Raw genomic sequence first — 21,299 nt, 5'->3', positions numbered from 1 at the left:
ACACTTGCGGCTGTAAAATGCTTCAAAGCGCTATTGCTTTCAGCAATCAGACGCAATTTCTTCAGGAATTGCAAATCTAGTTATCTTTTAGCATTATGTTAGCTGTTTTGTCAAATTTAACATTTTTCTGTTTTTTTAGGCTAATTTTGAGTTTAGCTAACCTTTTAACAATATGCTAGCTGTTTTGGCTAATTTGAACATTGTTCCATTTTTTTAGGCTAATTTGAAATTTAGCTAGTATTTCAGAATTATGCTAGATGTTTTGGCTATTTTGGACATTTTTCTATTTTTTAGGCTAATTTTGAGTTTAGCTAATACTTTAGCATTATGCTAGCTGTTTTGGCTAATTTAGATATTTTTCCAGTTTTTTTAGGCTAAATTTGTGTTTAGCTAACATTTCAACACAATGCTAGCTGTTTTGCCAAAAAGCATTTTTAGCTAGCTATCAGTTTGAGCATTTTCAGCTATCAGCTCTGGTATCTTCAGTGGCCACTTCCAGCCTCAGCATTCACACTAACATTATTGCAGGTAATGCCATATTCCTAATTTGACCTTACTTTGTTTTTTCTCTCTATTTGTTAATGAATAAAACTTAATCCACATCATACCTTAAAGTCCCACTCCAACTGTGTTTTGATCTATTTTAAAATTGTGGTCTTTTTATGATTATACCATTTTTAGAGAAAATCTAAAAGTCTTGCTCCAGAACGACTGGAGTTCATCAGAAATTCACCTAAGTTGTGGTGTGGAAGTAACCCTGCAATGATATCCCATCATTCCTTTGTTTACACTCTCTCCTGCTAGTACACAGACCCCTCACAAGCCCAAACTAATATTAGCATAGCAAAAAATAACAAGTGCTACAAAGACATGTTAAAACAACTGTTATTAGAGGGGGTCTTTAATTCTACAATTTTGATACTTTTGTCTCTGCCAGCAATTTTTTTTTACATTACAGGATAATTTGATTACATTTTGCTTTTGAGTTCTTACATTTTACTTACAAACCAGTTATTTGTCCTTTTCCCTCGTCTCTGATCTCACTGACTCTAATGGTTCATCTTCCTCTTGGACAGGAATTGTTTTACAGTTCTGAATGGAACTAGTTCTCTGCAGCCTTTGTTTCTCATCACAATACAATCATTTGTTTATTTGGTTTTAAATAAACATTTTTAAGGATGTTAATTGCAATCACAAGCTCTGATCTGGTGACATCACAAAATGTTTAAAAGTCCTAAATCAAAACTGAGACATTTTAGGGGCTGATGGGAAATAACCAAAGTCATGTTAAGACAAACCCCAAACTTAAACATTGATCTTTAAAACATGTTTATAGTAAATATCAAGAGAACACAAAAACGTTTTTATTAGGATTTATCCTTTCGACTTTCTTTCAACTACCTTAATTCTCTGTTTACTCAAGTAATGCCTGTGGGATCACGGAAACATTTGTGATATTGTCAAGTATTTGAGAAAATATCTTGTATTGTTGTATCCAGACAGAAAAGAGGAAAATCAAAGTGATCTGAACATCTGCTCTAAAGTTCCTTCTCTCCTCACCAGACATCGCTGTGGTGGAGATGAGCGACGCCTTCCGACAGCCCTCCCTCTTCTACCACCTGGGCGTCAGAGAGAGCTTCAGCATGGCCAACAACATCATCCTGTACTGTGACACTAACGCCGACTCCCTCCAGTCGCTGCAGGTAGGTACGAGCCCGAACCAGGACCACCTTCTAATCACACACTCTACAAAATCACTGCCGTTCATAGTGATGGAAGGCTATATTTAGGAGAAGGCCAGCTGAAATGTGATTTGGTAGTAGCGACTCATAAATTTAATGGGGTTTTAAGGGAAGCTTTTGTGAATTATGATGTGAGAGGATGTTGGCTGTTCCGCCAGATTGACACAGAGGAGGTTAAACACATTTTTAATGGGAAGATGGCTCTGAATCCAGCAGCGCCTGCATTTATTTTTATTCCCATGTACGACCGAGCGCCCAGAACAGTCTGTGCCACTCAGCACTATAATGGAGGCTCAATCATTTCAGCATTAAATCACTTTATGTCTTATTACTGCAAAAACAATTGAGTTGAAACAGAATTCTCTTCCACTTAAAGTCTGGTTAACATGAAATAGATTAGGTGGCTTGAGCCGTTGTTTGCATCAACACCTCAGAACCACCTGAAAGTTGGGGTGTGGCAGCTCGGTAGACGGATAGCAAACACGTCCAGTTGTCTCCTGAGTCTGTAAAGGACTTCCACTAATACTCAGCTGGATTAGAACCACGGGTCTAGCATGTTCTCATAACAAGACATTAATGACATTCTCATGATTCAAACCATGAACACCATCTCACCATTTATTCATGTCATTCCAGCTGATTCTGAAGCAGAGAAAAGCAGCTTTGTGATGATGTGCAACACTTTGTAATGTGTTACACATCGGTGCAAAGCTGCTACGACCCCGGTCTTCGCTCTTCCAGGCCTGTGTGCCTTTGTGTGTGCTTCCCCTTTTTACCAGATGAAGCTGCAGCCTTACCAACCCATCTACCTTTATTGACAGATTTAGATTAGTTAGATCAGGGGTGGGGCCAAAATCCAAAACACACCTTATGGTCGCGGGCTGAACAGGATAAACATTTATGGAACACTCTAAAACTACATTTTAAAAACTTTAAAACTATAACTTTGTAACATAATTATGAACCAGATATATAACATTATCTGTGATAGTGCTAGTGTGAATGCTGTAATCTGAATTTGGCCGCTGAAGATGCTGAAACCGATGGCCAGCTAAAACATTAGCTAAATGACAAATTGGCCTAAAAAAACAAAAACCCTACGTTAGCCATAACAGCTAGCACGTAGCTGCAAACATTAGCTAAACTCCAAAATAGTCTAAAACAATCTTAATAAATGCCAAAATAGTTAAAAAAGCTAGTAGAATGCACATTCTTCAAACTTTAAAACCTTAACTTTTTAACATAATTATAAATATTAAAGACAGGAATATTATTCCAGAATAAATCTACTTAAACCTTAAATAACTTTCAATATTTTACTCTCCATAAAAATATATTTAAAACTATACAGGTTAGAAATAAGCTCAAGATAACATCGGGCCATTAATAATAATAAAATAAAATGATCTGGAGGGCCGGATCCGGCCCTCGGGCCTTAACTTTGACAATAAGTGGGTTAGATATAAATTAAAATAAACCTTTTGCTAAGCCTTACCCAGTCTCCCTCTTGTTTGTCATGACTAACTTGTCGTGACAACTTGGGGGCTCGTCCGGGACCTCTCGCACCCCAAGTTGTCACGACCGGCTCGAATAAAAGTCACGACAAGCTTTATCTGCCAGGTGGGAGAGAGCGACGTCACGACTCCCAGCAGCTTTTATACCCTCTGTGGGACTGACCAGGTCTATCCAGAGGGTGGAGCCTCCAACTCAACCAGGACCCGGGGTCGAAACAAAACCGATATGAAAAGTCGCTTTCCCCACGTCAGAATCAGCTGACTGATGGGGTAAAGGACTGGAATGCCACAGAGCATCTGTTATTTAGATGCTGCTGTTGACGAGGTCTCTTTTTGCATGTTTTAACCCTAGTGCTATCTAATGGGGTCCAGATGACCCAACCCTTACGTTGACGTGTTATCCATCCCATGACAAATGTGGATGAAGGTGGACAGGATTTCATGTCTGCCACAGACACCAATGAAAATCAGAAATCATTGGAAAAAAAAAAGTTCAGGGCGCTGTCATGTGGGGTCCAGATGACCCCACCTCCAATGTCAACGTACCAAGGATAGCACAAGGTTTACAGCAGGTCTTTTATAAAGTAGAGTAAAACATTTTTTTTTCTTTCATATTGGTTTGTTTTGAATGAACATTGTGTCCTTCAGGTAATTCCTTATCACATATTAGTATTTAGTGAAATGTCTGTGCTAGAATACTTTACAAGGCCAGTTTTTCTGGATTGAACAGCATAAAAAGCTTGTTTACCGCATGAACGAATGTAACTACAGTGAAGTCTTGTGGTTCCTCACAGCGTAAGGACAGGAGTCTTATCACCGCTGCAGCCCTGAACCTGCTGATAGTCCTGTCAACCTTCAGAGGAGGCTTGTTTTTGAACAAACACAGCATTCTTAGCCCCGTTCAGTGTGTGTTCAATGTCATAAATGACTCCAGGCGACAGACGCCCTCCTCTGATGGAACCTGAGGTTACCCATCATGTGGCCACATGGACTACCATAGATCCACCCATCTGACTAGACGTTCTGAATTCCTTTGTGTCACTGGTAATATTTATTATGCTCAAGTACCCTTACAGCCTTTCTTAAGGCAGACGTACCTGCAACCAAACTGTTTATACTTCTTCAGTTCTCGTTAGAGGAAGCATGTTCTATGTCTGTGTGGGATAAACTCATGAACACTCCAGGAAGTACCCCACCTTTACCCAACCCCATGAACCTGAATTGGAAAAAATTGGGTGTGGAAATTAGAGCTGCCTCGATAAGTCAAATAATCGACGACTAATCGACTATTAAAATAATCGACGACTAATTTAATAGTCGATTAGCCGTTACTTTTATTATATGGACTCGGATTGTAGTAAGGTTGAAAGTTATATTAGCATTCTGCTAGCTTTTTGGACTATTTTGACATTTATTAAGGTTTTTTAGGCTATTTTGGAGCTTAGCTAATATTTTTGGCTAATTTATGATTTTTTCTGTTTTTCTGGCTATTTTAGATTTTGGCTAATATTTCAGCTACATGCTAGCTATTTTGGCCAATTTAGTATTTTTTTCAGTTTTTAGGCTAATTTGGAGTTTAGGTAATATTTTAGCTACATTTTAGCTATTTTGGCTAATTTTGGATTTTTTCAGGGTTTTTTTTTTGCTAATTTAGAGTTTAGCTAATATTTCGGCCACATGCTAGCTATTTTGGCAAATAATAGAATTTTTTTTGTTTTTTTAGGCTATTTTGGAGTTTAGTTAGTGTTTGAGCCACATGCTTCCTTTTTTGGCTAATTTAGGATTTTTTTTGGTATTTTAGGCTATTTTGGTGTTTATGTAATATTTCAGCTGCAGGCTAGCTGTTTTGGCTAACTTAGATTTTTTTCAGGTGTTTATGGTAATTTGGCACTTAAGTTATATTACAGCTGGTTATCAGTTTCAGCGTTTTCAGCTTTTAGCTTCAGTAATTTCAGCTGTCAGCTCTAGCATCTTCAGCGGCCAAATTCCGCTTACAACATTCACACTAGCATTATCACAGGTAATGTCATATGACTAGTTTTTAGACATATAAAATAATTGTTTGTGGCAGCACTAGTGGAAATTGATTGGATGGTCCAGCTCCATTCTGATGGCTTGCCGCCTCCTGTAACACGGATTTGGTCCCACTTTTCATTATTTAATTATTTTCATTATTAATCTGTTTGTGTTCCATGGTAAGAACCTTCTGTCTTATTCTGAAATGTAGTCAGTTTTAGATATTTGTACCTTTGTTTTCAACCTCTTACATCCTTAAACTCTAGTTTGTTCCATTTCAAGCTCTTCACTAGTCTATTTTCACCTTAAACTGGAAGTTGAGTTTGAGCTATCTTATGGGGTCCAGATGACCCAAGCCTTACGTTGTCGTGTTCTCCATACTGTGACAAATGTGGATGAAGGTGGACAGGATTTCATGTCTGCCACGGACACCGGTGAAAAAATCCTTTAAAAAAAGGGTCCAGATGAGCCCACTCCCAACATCAACGTACCTAGGATAACACGAGGCTTACGTCCTCCTCGGTAGAGACCATTCTATTGAGTTTTGTCTTGGCCCTGCAACAGCATGACCTTGGTTTTAGAAAGACAACATGAAGCTGACAGAGGTCATGACCTGGTTTGTTTACATACTAAAGAAAACTAGCTGACATTCAAGTGACCTACATTGAAACAAGCAAATAAAAATAACTTGTTTTTGCCAAAATATGATCACTAAAGACAAAACATGTTTCAAACCAGCATTGAAACCTATTCATCTTGATAAAATACCTTCAAATCAAACAGTGTTGTTTTCCTAGCATCAGTAGTTGTGATAGTCTGAATGTTCTGCACCTAAATGCATTTTTCTTTGCTCTTCTTGCAGGAGATCATTTGCCAGAAGAACACTGTAAGTACAAAAAAGGCTTTTCACACATTTGCTCACAATCGCACTTATTATACGGTGCAAAGAATATGCCTTCTCACAAACTGTGCAGGCAGTTCTGCACCTTATGCTTCTCCTCTCAGGGTTACAAAGGCCTTTCTCTTGTGCTGCACTCCAGAAGCTGTGATAAATATTTGGTCGCATGCAACATGTAAATGGCTTCTACTGTCAATCTGTGGTTTGCTGAATTTGTCATCCGATTCTGCACATGCATTAAAAAAAAGAAGCAAAAACCGAGCAGCATTCAAATCAGTCGATGGAGGAGATCCGGCTCAGGATGACTCAGAATCAACAAAACCTGATCAAACTGCTGAAGCAGATCTGCTATCAGACTTTCAGAGGCGCAGATAAAACCGCTTTGTGCAGAGATGCAAATAGAGATAATGTTGAGGTAGATGCAAACATTTGACAGGACGTTTTCAGACAATTTTTACATCTAACGGGGGTTAAATTGGGACTAATTTAAAAACTGCGAGCTACTTCTTCTTCTTGGCTCATTAATAAGAGGGAAAAGAGCAGGTTGTGCAGCCGTCAGAAGAAAGACGGAGCCCTCTTAAGTGGCTATTGAGAGTGGTCGTAGCGGCATGAAACGCTCCGCTCTGACTGCCAGCGTGTGAGGAGAGCTGATTATCCAGAGCTCACGCATGTCACTTCATGATCTCACCCTCTTTTGTTCTCTGTTCTTCCTGCTTCTATCAAGGCACTTCCACTTGGTTCACTCTGCACTGGTACCTGCGTGCACCTGTGTGCTGCAGACACAGCACTATAAATTATTGTTTTTTTGACTCTTTTAGTACACTCTGTGCTGTGTGGGATGCTCATTTTATCTTAGAAACATATTCTTCTGTTGCACCTACAGCATGTAAGTGTTAAAGAACTCACAAACACTTACATGCTGAAGCTTTAAAGACCTTTCTACAGTGAACATGGAGTTTTAACATGTTCTTTTGGCAATTTTCTGATGATGCAGGACAAATATTTAAAAAGAAATCTGTGTTTCTGAGCATTTATTTATTTAAGTCATTGTGAATCAGGAGTAGACAAACAAATACAGTTTGAAAAAGCTTGTAGCTGTTATTGATATTGATAATAGAGTGAGACAATATCTTGAACTTTAGTGCATAGGAGAGAAAAAAAAGAGGCTCTGACCATCCAATGTAGTTGGGATTGGGAAGTTTTAAGTATTTTAGCAACGTGCTAGCTCTTTTGGCAAGTTTAGCATTTATCAAGCCTTTAAGAGCTAATTCTGAGTTAAGCTAGCATTTTAACAACATGCTATCTTTTTTGGCTAGTGTAAAATGTATTTAGGTTTTAGGAATTAATTTTGAGTTAAGCTAATATTTTAGCAACATGGTAGCTTTATGGGCTAGTTTAGCATTTATTTAGGTTTTGAGAGAGAAATCTGAATTAAGCTAGTATTTTAGCAACGAGCTAGCTCTTTTGGCAAGTTTAGCATTTATCAAGCCTTTAAGAGCTAATTCTGAGTTAAGCTAGCATTTTAACAACATGCTATCTTTTTTGGCTAGTGTAAAATTTATTTCGGTTTTAGGAGTTAATTCTGAGTTAAGCTAATATGTTAGCAACATGGTAGCTTTTTTGGCTAGTTTAGCATTTATTTAAGTTTTGAAAGCGAATTCTGAGTTAAGCTAGTATTTTAGCAGCATGCTGTTTTTTTTTTGGCTAATTTGGCATTTATTGATGTCTTAGAAAGCTAATTCTGAGTTAAGCTAGTATTTTAGCCACATGCATGCTTTTTGGCTGGTTAGGCATTTATTTAGGTTTCAATAATTAATTCTGAGACAAGCAGGTATTTTAGTAATGTGCTAGCTTCTTTGACTAGCTTGCCATTTATTTCATTTTTTAAGTTAATTCTGAGTTGAGCTAGTATTTTAGAAATGTGCTAGCTTTTTCTGCTAATTTGGCATTTGTCTAGGTTTGCAACCCTTCCGCTATCCTAGATATGTTGACATTAGGGGTGGGGTCATCTGGACAATTGCTAGAAAATGTCCAGTTAAGACATTTTGGAGCCAGTGGTTCATTTGTCACAGTGATCTCCTTTACCCCCTTTTTTAATATTCATCAAATTTGACCCAACCATAGTTTCCATTAATACGTGTTTTAGAGATAAGCATACTTAATGTTGTTTGGATAACATCACCTGCTTGTGTAAAAAGCAAGTCTGCTTTAACTTTAAATGTTAAGAAATGATTTAAGTTAATCACAAAGTAGATTAAACATACTTAAGATGGATTGTGTTTATTTCTCAACTTTTACATATTAAAGATTTTTTCTGAACGCCTTACAGCCCAAACCTTTACTCTCTGCTGTCTTATAAATGCAATAAATATTGGTCCATATTTAGCGTTCTTGCACCTGCGGAACCCCCTCTGCTTTACAATTTGGCTCTAGCAGGTGTCTGCTGGGCGTGACACTGAAAAAGCTTTCTAGTTAATTCCAGGCTGTCAGAGGGATGGCAGGGGACCAAACTAATCAAGCTGCAGTTGAAGCAGAGCTGAAGCTAATAACTCAACAGGAAGCTGCACATCCACGGTCTAAAGATAAATGTATTGTTTTCAAACAGGAAGTGACTCTGATGCAGCTTGTGTGAGGATGCAAAAGAATTTAACTTCAGTCTATTTCCATTACAGCTTTCCTCTAAGCATTCTCTCGTTCAGCTGCAGACTTAGAAACCAAAACAAAGAAAGCTCAGATCGGTGATGTGGATCTGAAGCTTAGAAATTCTTCTCTCTCACATTCCTTACAGATGGACGGATGAGTCAACCGAACTGAACGGCTGACTCACATGATCCCCGTGATTTCAACTCCTCACATATGCCTGAGCTCAGACACAAGTCACCTGTCGGGTCAGCCTGTCCTGAAAAATAGAAAACAAAGCTATCATGTGATCTCCGTGACGACACGCTGCACTCAAAGAGGAGCTAAACATAGAGGCAGCATTTAGCAATCCTTTGAGGCTCCGCCAGAAACAAAAATCTGAGGTTTCTTTTTGAAAGAGTTGCATTTGCCGCTGCAGCGGTCGTCGATGTCTCGAACCGCCGCTGCACAGGAGGAAGTCGTTATTCACAAATGGCTGTCATTGCTCCAAACCGCCCGCGTTCCACTTCCCCTTTTTCTCTGCCAGCATTGAAAGCGCCACTGTTTTCTCCAGTTCCTTTGACATGCTAGAGATGTTAGAGATTTTAGGTTTTGTTTCTCTGGTTCATTTACTGCATTTAATCGATCATTTCTTTTCCTACAATCCAACTGGATTCAGGGAAGTTATGAATACATTCAACCCAAAGTATCAAAAGATGTTTTACAATGAAATAAATTGATTAACTTGAAACATGGTTTTATACAACCACAACTTACAATACAAATCAAATCATTGTTTAAAATGAACTCTTTTACCACCAATATACCCAACACAGTCAAGCAGTTAAGTTTAATTCAAAAAAACGGTCCTATTGAAGTCAATGCTATGTTAAGACACTATTGTGTTCTCCACAGAGACTTGAATGTACACATCAAGTCTTTGATCACACGTATTTTAGGTCCTGAGTCTGTGTCAAGCTTTGAGTTTTTTCTATTACGTCCTTGTCTGGGGACACCACTCACGTTTGTGTCATTTGGAAGTTTTTTGGTCGCATAAAATCATAAAATCAATCACAAGTTTTTGTTAAATCTCTATTCACGAGTCCTAGTTGATTCTCAACATTTTGATTCCCAAATTTTGGAATTTTGGCCATATAGCAAAGACGCTGGTAACGGGTAAATACAATGTTCTAGTCAATTTTAGTGTCCGCGGTTACGTTATATTATTGAATCCATAATGTAATTGGTAAATTCTGTGGTTGAAAGTCCAGATCTGGTCATTTATCTGACTTGAACTCCTAGTTCTAAGTCATGTATAATTTTTAAACCTCTGGTTGTTTATTTAGTACCAGGTCTTGGATCACATATCAAAGTCAAGTCTTAACTCCTGCTAAACGGGTCCAAGTCAAATCTCAGGTCTTACACAATATTACCAAAAGTATTGGCATTTGTAAAAACAGGCTGCATGTCTGAGTACTTGATCTTCTATGTGGACAAGAGATCAGGACACCTGATTCTGATCATTTAGAGGAGTGACACAATACTTTTGGTTATATTGTGTTTGTCACATGGAAATGCCAGCCTTTAAATCTGTAGTTTTAGGTCTTGGACAACAAGTCTTAGTCAAATCTCTGATTTTCTTTGATTCTTTCGATCCACTCAATTCAATTCATTATAATTTTGAGTTTACACATTTGTTAAGAAATACATTAATAATGTACTATATGTTATGAATATATATATATATATATATATATTTATATGAATCTGATCCAGTTCACATACTGTAAATGTATCAGTGAAATAATGAGATTGTTAATATCATCCAGTGTTACATGGATTCTCTAAAGGAGAAGTTCTAACTAAAATGTTCAGATCATTAACATTGGAAACATTGTTCTGCTTCTCCTGGAGGACGTTTCAGTTTGACCACTAGGTGGAGATCACACTAAAGCATTAGACGTTTTCAGGAAGAATAAACAAAGAAAGATTGAAAAACGGTGCTTTAGACCACGAAAAGTTATTTTAAAAAATATTTCCTTATATGTATGTTTACCTCGACTAAGCGTTATCATTAGCATCGTATGGGAACTTCCATTAAACGCTAGCATCAAGCTAGTGGACTTTAGCTTTATTTGCTCAATCAATTTCTATTTTTATTAATCTACTATTGATCTGTGAAGCTAATATTGATTCAAATCAATTATTTTCAACCCAGCCTTAATCAATCGTTGTAAGTCACTTCCTGCTCCACGTGAAGATCAACATAAATCAGATGTTTGACTTGAAATGGAGAGAGTTTGAGCCTCAGCATCTGAAGCTGTTCCTGTCTTTGTCCACAGACATGCTCGGCTAACTACTCCTTCATTCCCTACATGGTCACGCCCCACAACAAGGTGTACTGCTGCGACAGCAGCCTGATGAAGGGCCTGACCGAGCTGATGCAGCCCAGCTTTGAGATGCTGCTGGGGCCTATCTGCATGCCGCTGCTGGACCGCTTCATCCAGCTGCTGCGGGTGTCCGAGGCCAACTCCCAGTGAGAGAAACACACAACTCTGCTTTTCACTTTGACCCGTTCTCCAACCGAGGCACACAGCTCTGTAACATCTGGTAGTTCAGCACCACGTACAATAGAACGGATGTTGACATTTTAACATCCTCTTCTTGACAGTTTTAAAATGAAATAAAGAAGTCCGTGTAAATGGTTTTACTTCAGTCGAACAATAAGACACATTTGTTTGTTTCCATCAGTCATAAAACATCACATTAAAGCAAATTCAATCTGTAATTATTGTTTTGGAGTTCCAAGTGAAGCGTTTGTAAATCCCAGCTCTCAACGCTCATGTGGAACAAAAAGAAATCGCTTCTCAGCCGAGAATTACCAGCAATTACACAACAGCTCTCAATAAAGTGTGTGAACATTACAATCGCTCCTCGTGGAGATCCACACCTAAACAGATATTTTCATCAGCTGGTAATTGCTTTGTTCATAAATAACAAACTTTTTTTTTTCTCCTCCTGTAGTCAGTACTTTCGTGAGACGATTCTGAACGAGATCCGAAAAGCCCGGGAGCTGTACAGCGGCGTGGAGCTGGCAGCCGAGCTGAGCCGCATCCAGCAGCGGCTGGACAACGTGGAGTGTCTTTCTGTGGACGTGGTCATCAATCTGCTGCTGACCTACAGGGACATCCAGGTGGGAACAGACGTCTCGACTCAAGCCTCCAGCAGCACAGACGATCAGTGTTTATTGGGTAAAGGAAGTGGTCCAGGATCAAACTTTCAAACACAGATTGGGTTAGACCTAGAAGTAACCCACTTTCCTTTATTTGAAGCAAATATCTTTGTGTGGCAGCATCAGCTGCTTTACTGAAGGTGCTGCTGGTTCTTACTGGACAGAACATGCTCTTAAACAACACACTGATGTTTTGCGTCTCACAAGCTGGATTCATTTTAATGGTGCTTTCACACCGAACGCAGCGAGGCGTCAAATTCGTGTCTGCCGCCTCGCACAAATCGCAGAAGAACTTCTTAAGTTGACCACATCATGGAAACATGGATAATGTTGAGCGAGTAGTTCGTGTTTCTATGTTTTGGAGAGCTCTACAGAGACACCGGCGAGCACGTGGCCGTGTCCGAGTTCACCAGATCATTTCCTCCAGAGTCTCTCTCGGTGCAGAGAGCTGCACTCCTGCAGTGGAGCTGACTGACATTTCAAACGGTACTTCAGTCTGTGGCCCAGTCTGAGCTTTAACCTGAGAGGGGAGAAATGAAAATAAAACTTTTTATTATTGTCTTCAACAACGTAAGAAAACAAAAATCATAAGCTCATGGAACTGGGCACCCGTCGCTCACAGATAACTCGTAGCTAACCGATAGCTGAATACCTTGCAGCTAGTGGAGTTCCACTGATAGAGCCAGGCAGAGACAGTGGAGTCACAGTAGCTGCCGTCACGCTACAACGGCAGCTCCGCCCCTCTGTGCGATGCTGGACCCTGTGCGTTAGATCTCGCTATTCTGTCCTCTGGGCGGCTGGCTACCATAGCAGGCTGGGCTCTTTTGTTTCATGGGCTCTGTGACAGGCTGGCGACCCGTCCTGGGAGTATCCCGCCTTCACTCAACAGTAACCAGACAGTCTCCGGTAAACCCACGGACCAAGTGGGTTAAGAGAATGTACGGAAGTTCAGTGTGAAAATCCTCGCATTGCGCCGCTATATTGATTTCTGTACTCTTTGATCTAGTCACTGAAAACACCACCTGCCCAAAGCTGAGTCTCTGATTGGTTAACGTGCTGCGTCAACCTCGCTGCGCCCGCCACCAAAATCGTGCCGCGGGAGATTGCGTCTTTACCTTGAGCAAAAAGCCACCTTTAGTGCGAATGCACCAAAAGGGACTTTTGTTAGCTTCACAATAGGTGTTATCATCGGACTCAGGGGCTAGTCAGGTCAGCCGCTCCCAAATAATGGAATGAGTGATTTAAAATGTCTTTCCTTGCCCTTTACTTAACGCCGGGACAGCTCGCTCCACCTATCTGTTTTTTTAACCCAATAATCTCTTTTGGCCTCAGGGATTTGATCCATACAATATAAAGTATATGCTGCTGGAGCCTATCCCACCCACTATTGGGTCATGGTGGGGTACACCCTAGACAGTCACACACATTTAGAATCCCCTATTGACCTCTGAAGCCTGTTCTTTAGGGCTGGTAATCACTGGGTACGTGGCTCATGACGTTGATGATATAATTGGTAAAAATCATCTCTAATAGCTTGAAAAGTTTCATCAACCATTTAACCAAAAGTGTTGAGGATCTCAGAAACATTTTACAAACTTGAAGAACCATAACCTTGTAAGTTCATGAGGAGGCATGAGAAAAGCACATGTGAAGCCTCCTTTTAAACTTCTATCGGTGCTCTTATGAACGCCCGTAGAAGAGTTTCATGACATCTTCTCCTCTTCCTGTCCAGGACTACGAATCCATCGTGAAGCTGGTTGAGACTCTGGAAAAGCTTCCGACCTTCGACCCCATGGCACATCCCCATGTGAAGTTTAACTACGCCTTCGCTCTGAACCGGTAAGACGGTAGTGAGCCAGATGCGTTTTGATGATCCACGTTTCCATGTCTGTTAGGAAAATGGTCCAGTTTGGAAGGTTCTGCAAAATCCTAAAACCATTTTATTCATTCATGTCTGAAATGCAATAAGAAAAATATCTACTGATGCATTTTTAGTCTCTATCCACAAGGTGGGTCATTTCTATTAAAATGAGCCAACATTGACACCAAAGGAAGCACCAAGACTCCCAGTTTGAAGATGTTTACTGAGATTTAAAATAGTCTCATTTTACAACTGAGATTAATGCTTATGATAAACACCTGAAGGGCTCGACTATGGTCGAGTCGGCGTGGGATTATATAAGTTCGCTTCCGAACCGTGTCAATTCTGGCAAGAAGTTCCGTCAAGATACATGAGAAAATCTGGTTTATTTCCAAAATATAACCAATTTTTCACAATAAAACACTGCGATTGAAGAGTGCGATCGTGTTTTAGTATCTAAACAAACTGTAGAGATGAAGATAAAGTGGGATGCCCCTATTGACCAGTTTACACTGCTCAACCCCGCTGTTCCAAAATGGACAAATGGGTGTGACCGTAGATGGTGATTAGTTTATGTTGGGTATATACACCTTGAATACAGATTTACTGCCATATTTACACTTTAGGTTTTAATTATCTGTTTTTTCCCCAATCTTTCCAAAGCCAAATCCTATTAAACCTTTCTGCAAACGACACAAAAATCTACACTTCTGATGGGTTTAAAAGCATCAGAATGCAGATTTGAATTTGGTCAAATCTCTATATTTTAGTTTAATTTGCACCTTAATTTTTTGTTCTAGCATTTGGCATAATTTAAATGTGCACAGCAGCAGTAAAACCCCTAAGTCTTAATATAGCATTTCCCCAAACTTCTCTTTTCTTCAGCTAAAATGCTGTTTTTATCACGCTGTGGACTGAAACAGATGAAGCACACAGGAGGTTTTGGCTGCCGGTCTCACACCAGCTGCTTTCCCTGTAAACTTCCTGCGGTTTTCAGCGTGCAGCTGCCTCAGTCAGCAGTAAAGCATGCTGCTCTGTAATTTGGCAACAAATGGAAAACGTTTTCTGCCAAGACTCCCGTGCATTGCAATCTGGCTTTGATAGCAATGTTGTGTTTGTGAGCCGGAGCTGCAGAAACATCTTGTGAGGTCAGTTTAAGCAGCAGAACCAATGGAAGGAAGGTGTCTCTGGTAAACAGGGTTGGTCTCTGGCTTCTGTTGTTGTAGGGATGAAGTAATGGGTCGTAGTTCTGTCAGACACATAGACGCAGTAAAGGTGGGCACAAAGTGTGGAAATGAAACGTATTCGTGAAGTTTCACATTGTTCAAATTTTGGTTTGATCTAAAATCTTTCTAAATTCAAAATCTGTCTAAATGTTATTGTTTCTAATGAAAGAGTTTTTTTTAAGATTCAATAAATGTGAATAATATGAGGTTGATCTTAGATGCCAAATTGCATGGAAAAGAAAACTATTTAAATTTACTGGACTATATTATGTGATTTTTATACCATGGTCCGGGTGAATACTCGATTCTGATTGGCTGCTGGGTGTGGACCGTCCGACACGAAGCGGAGAACGGTTGCTTCCGCAACGTGCGTTAATTTCTCATAACGCACACTTCGTCGGGTATTATCCCTTACATAGCTCGCCATTACAATGGATTTACTTAACCCTTTAACTATTCAAAAAATATTTGTTTTCCCTGCTGCTTATTCCCCCTAAAGGGACATTGAAGTAAAAAAAAACAGTTGAAGTGAAATGTATTTATTTTTTCTAAAAATACATTGGGGTTCAGTAAAATTTGCTATCTGGTGCACACCAGTTACTATCCAGACTTTTTTCCCAATTTTTCGAAATAAAAATGTTCTGGTTAGTGACAGAATTATAAGTATAATATAAGAAGTATAATTTTTTTTCTAGTTACTATCTGGTGTGCACCAGTTAGTAACTAGAAAAAACACAGTACTACTTCAATTTTTGGGAAAAAAATGTTTTTTACTTTCAACAATTTTTTTATGTCCCTTTGGGGCCTCCGTAACATGGGGAGTTATACACAATTAGTATTTTTAAAAACATGTCTTCTAAATTTGCCCCAACATTTGGTTGAGCAGGGAGTTAAAGGGTTAAATTAGCAACTCAAGTTGAACATGATGTTCAGTTTTAAAAACCAGAACAAACACCTGTAGACTCACTGAAAAGTCTGTTTTAAATTTGGTTATTGATAGTACCCATCCATCTATCCATTTTTCAAATGCGCTAAATCCCCGTCAGGGGTGCGTGGTTGCTGGAGCCTATCCCAGCAATGGTTGGACAAAAGCCGGGTACATCCTACCCATGTTGTTACCTACATTTTGTGGCTGTAAATGCAAAACCATTCTGTATTTTACTGACAAATAAACTCAGTTTACCTTTTACGTGTTTTCTGAAATGCTATTGGAGCCTTTTTTTTTTTAAACAAACACAGAGGCTACTATTGTAAGATACACAATCCAAAGAAGACATTGACACTTCCTTGGGTTTCTTTTGGTTTTATTTTTTGTTTTTAGTTGATGTTTTTTATGTAGAACCATTGAATTTAGCTTTTAATAACTTTAATTGTTTACTCTTATGCTGATGACACTCTATTGTACAACAAACTTCAAGGCTGTGCCTCACCCCACTTACGTTTTATAAATTTATGTTGGATTTGATGGAGCCTTAGAAAGAACCTTCAATAGGACATAGAGGGGTTTTTGAGCAGCATACACACCAGGCGTGTGTGACATTCAAGATCGTCCTAAACAGACCATTTTTGAACACACTTTCAGCATATGGTGTTCACACTGGACTGTCTACTTCATACTGGTGGACTCAGTTGGAAGAGTCTTGGTGCAAAGTGGTGCTAATCTCACAAATCTTGCTCCAGGTTTTTACTTTTACAGCTCTGTTCTGATTTATGAAAGATTTGGTCTCATAGAATTCCAGCCGAACACAAACCAGTTCATCATTACACGTTTAGACATAAGAATGAAGAACTAAAGCTAATATTTAATCAACAGTTTTAAAATGTTTAAATAATTGTTTCTTCAATTGTTCAGTTGGATAAATAATTAATAATACATTTGATGAAATAGATTTTGTTTAAAAGTCGAGACATCTTTTGTTCAAAGTGAGGCTGTAGTGGTTATTAGTGTAACTGTTTCGAGCACACAGACATATTTTTGCCTAATGTGGAGTGGCTTCAGCCTCGGGCATTAACATGTTTGAGCGATAAGCACCGTCTGTCACACATCAGCTCTGGGCTGAATATTTACAGAAAGGAAAAAAAATGGAAATGGAGAGCTGTGTGATAAAAGGGCAGGTCCTGCAGCCCTGTGAGCTCTTTCCTCCCGACAGTCTCCATGGTAATAACAGTCGGCTCCTGCGTTGTATTTAACCTTCGTGCCCCGGAGAGCAGCATTTATGAGAACGTACAAATTCTGCAATAGGTCGTTTAGAGTCCGGAGTCCTCTGTTGTTTGTTCACACCGTGCAATATTGTTTAAAATGTTTGCTAAAAATTTAGAATAAGGTGGTTTGTCCTAAACAGATCAAACACAGTGTAAACCCTGCATACAATACACAAATAATCTGGCGTCACCCGCAGGATTCTAAACAACAAAAATAAGCATAAAAATATCAAATATCTTTACAACCACATCATGAATATTTGTATTTTTGGTGTTAAATCGACTTTTTAGCACATTGGTAGACGGAAAACTGCTCATTCTGAAGCCAGCCTCCAGTGGTCATTGGAGGAACTACAACATTTATGACTTCTGAAGGAATGTACAGTGTGGGGCTTAAAAAAGAAATATCTTGTAAACATTTAGTTTTTACTGCAAGATTGTATCTTTTAAATAACTGATTAACTGATTTATGAAACAAGTGAAATTAGCTGGCTAGAACACTAAACTGGAAAGTCCATAGACTGGAATTATTATCAATGACTATTACTCAATTCTGATTGTTTGTTTTCTCACTTTTAATGTGAAGACAAAGTGTTCCCGTTGCTCATTAGAAAGATTTGAATCCGTATTTCCTCTTAGGTGGTGTTAATGTTCCCATGCAGCACTGCATACCTGAAATGACGCCTCACGGCACTTGTTAAATACAAGTCATAATCAAACTGACATGTGTCTGCCTCCCATCTCGACTCCAGAACAGTCGATGAACAAACTGCTCTCAGACATCTGGAACATACTGCTCCTCTTTCTGTATTTGACTGCAAAAAGTCTGACTTTTTCTTTCTGCACGTGTAATTTTATATAAAAAAATGATGTCCCATCTTATTGTGCCAGTATATCAACAAGTGTACAGTAATTTTGAGGGATTAATGCTTGACTAATTATAAACCTACCCACTCCTTGTCCTCAAAATCTACCACTCTACTGGGTTTGCACCTCACCCTCCACTGCTGTGTTCAGTCAATCAGAATCTGAAATCCCCTGATCCAGTTAATGAGCAACAAGTAGGGCAGAGACTTTAATGTCAAGGATCAGGGATGGGCAGTCTTGATCTAAGCGTTACACCCTGAGCAGCAAATGCACTAATAAGCCACGAACCATTCCTGCTTGTGTTACATCATGAGTTATGTACATTAACAGAATTTAGAATGAAATGGTAAAAGAAACAGTACTCATCATGACCACAGCAAATCCATCAATCTCATTACTTACCAAAGGTCTCCCTCAGGGTTCAATGTTGGGGTTCATGTGATTCAAATTAATCGACCTTGAATTCTATGCAGATGATACTTTATGCATTGGCCACACCTGTACGGGTGCTGTAGGTTTTGGGTCTGTAGAGGGTCATAGAGAGCAGCAGCTGCATCTTAAGCGGAGTGCTGGTGTGTCTTGTTCCCTTGAAGCTCGTGTGCCCACCTTAAGGGACTTGTCCGTAAGTGTGTCGTGAAGTATTTTCAAGGCTAATACTGCTGTAAGGTCCCCCTTATGCCACACTCTTGGTCATTAGTAAGTTATGAGTATTGGCTCCGTACAAATGCTGCACATACAAATCTATACAACCCTCCTGTCTCTCACCAACATTTACCCTTACATGTCGTTTGCTTCCTATAACCCGTCACTCGCAGCATGCCCACAAATGTGCATGAACATCTATCCCCTAAGGCTTCCCAAGAAGCGATCTACTTTTTTGTGTTGGCATCAATTTCATTACTTACCAAAGGCGTAGGGGCTCAATGTTGGGGTTCTTTTGATAAATCGACTATGAATAAAACCAATTCTATAAACCATTTCTATGCAGATGATACTTTTTTTGTGCAGCTGTGCTCATTTTTCCCCCACAGACAGCTCTAAGAGCAGTTGTGTCTAATGCTTTAGCTTGATTTTGTTTAATTTGGCAGGAGACCAAACAATCTGCCAAAATGATGCTGTTACAGCAGCATTTAGTTTTGCAGTGTAGTCACGTCCAAAGTAAGAAAATCCCCACCTAACAAACAAACAAAAACCCCAATTTGTTTCAAACAGACCAACGGTTGATTGGTTTTTCTGCACCAGATTGCAGTGACTATAATACTGGAACTATAAAGAGCCGTTTTCAGTTTTCTCTAACAAAGCCGTCCCTAAAGCTGTTTGAGTTCACTTTTCTTCAAACCAGAACAGATCAGAGTGGATATTGTCTCATTTCATCTTTTGTTTCTGTTTTCCTGTGTGTGAGAACAGGAGGAACCTTCCAGGAGACAGGCAGAAAGCCCTGGACATAATGCTGCCCCTGGTGGACGGAGACGAGCAGGTCGCCTCAGACATCTACTGTCTGGTGGGCCGGATCTACAAGGACATGTTCCTGGAGTCTCACTTCACGGACACTCAGAGCAGAGACAGCAGCATGTTCTGGTGAGAACGCGAGTGGGGTTTATGTAGATAAACTCTCCACTCATCCAATCACTGGTTAAAACAAGCACTGAGGGTTTACCACATTAGCAGTTCAGTTCCTCAGTCTAAGCTGAAAACAGCTGATGGGAGGAGGAAGTGGGGATGGTTTATTTTGTTTTTGTGCTTCCGGCTTTAGATTGATTTAAATAAAACTGGGAAGAAAAGATAAACATGACATCCGTTAACATTTTCACACAATGGGATGCTCAAAGGCACTTAAAGTACAAAAGATCAAAATAAGCACAATAACAAAAACCATTAGATAACTTCAGACAATATTCATTAGCATTTATTCTTTTCTGACTATTGTTGTCTATTGTTAAACACATCAGAGCGCCTACAACCACATGATGAGGTATTTGAAAATCTGCAGACATTCACAAAAGAAACAAAAGCATGTATTTGACTCCACAAATGTATAATTTACTCTAAAATGTAAAGGAACCGGTGATTATCTGCAATGAAAAACAAAAAAATTAAATATCAGATGCCAGATTTCCAAATCCACCCATTTACATTTGGAAAAAATGAACAAATCAGATGATGTCAAATATCCAGCACCCCTCGTTTTTTCGTTTTATGAAGTTTTATGTTAACACTGTAGACATAAACTCAAAACAATCTTGTAGGGCTGGGCTGATAAAAATTAATTAATCGATTTGAATCGATTTAAGCTTTATAGATCAATAGTCAATTCATTAGAATATAAATCTATCTAACATAAAGCTAAAGTCTGCTAGCTTGATGCTACCATTTAATGGAATTTCCCATAGTACTGCTAATGCTAACACTCGGTCGACCTAAACATTCTTAAAACCCTCCCGCTCTCTTTGGGGTCCAGATGACTCCATATTGATGTGATTCCTTCCATGACAAATGTGGACAAAGGTGGACAGGATTTTATGTCTGCCATGGACATTAGTGAAACTCAAAAATCAATGATAAAAAAGAGTTCAGCGCACTGTCTTGTGGGGTCCAGATGACCCACTTTTAATGTAAACATGACAAAGAGAGAGGAAGGGTTAAGAAAATATTTTTAATGTTACCATTTGTGGTCTAAAACACAGTTTTTGCTCATTCTTTCTTCATTCTTCTAGAAAAAAGTGTACCGCTTTAGCATGATCACCACCTAGTGTCCAAACTGAAACGTCCTCCAGGAGAAGCAGAACAATGTTTACAATGTTAATGATCTGAACATTTTAGTTAGAACTTCTCCTTTAGAGAATCCATGTAACACTGGATGATATTAACAATCTCATTATTTCACTGATACATTTACAGTATGTGAACTGGATCAGATTAAAATAAACTAGAGCTGTCAGGCGATTAAAATGTTTAATCGCGATTAATCGCATTGTCCTGAGTTAACTCGCGATTTATCGTAAATTAATATGTGGCCTTTTTTTAAGGAAAAAATTGTGGAATTTAACAGTTTAACAATTTAACAGTTCTACATTAATTATGAAAACAAGAATGACAAAATTAATAGTTTTCATCAGAAATAC

At 39.0% G+C, this 21,299-nt stretch overlaps 1 protein-coding gene across 1 annotated transcript in view; it reads left to right on the top strand.

Moving 5' to 3' along the window:
* The window catches only part of map3k5 (mitogen-activated protein kinase kinase kinase 5), an 88,803-nt gene that overhangs the window by 26,209 nt on the left and 41,295 nt on the right, over window positions 1-21,299 (top strand). Inside the window, exons 2-7 of the mRNA XM_024291114.2 lie at window positions 1,564-1,703; window positions 6,135-6,158; window positions 11,132-11,325; window positions 11,814-11,982; window positions 13,754-13,860; window positions 19,585-19,755. Of these exons, the coding sequence (XP_024146882.1) occupies window positions 1,564-1,703; window positions 6,135-6,158; window positions 11,132-11,325; window positions 11,814-11,982; window positions 13,754-13,860; window positions 19,585-19,755 (805 nt within the window). The remainder of the gene's footprint in view (window positions 1-1,563; window positions 1,704-6,134; window positions 6,159-11,131; window positions 11,326-11,813; window positions 11,983-13,753; window positions 13,861-19,584; window positions 19,756-21,299) is intronic.

This window comes from Oryzias melastigma, linkage group LG24, assembly GCF_002922805.2.
Source record: "Oryzias melastigma strain HK-1 linkage group LG24, ASM292280v2, whole genome shotgun sequence".
In the NCBI taxonomy this organism is placed as follows: domain Eukaryota; kingdom Metazoa; phylum Chordata; class Actinopteri; order Beloniformes; family Adrianichthyidae; genus Oryzias; species Oryzias melastigma.
This window is presented reverse-complemented; position numbering and strand designations above follow the sequence as displayed.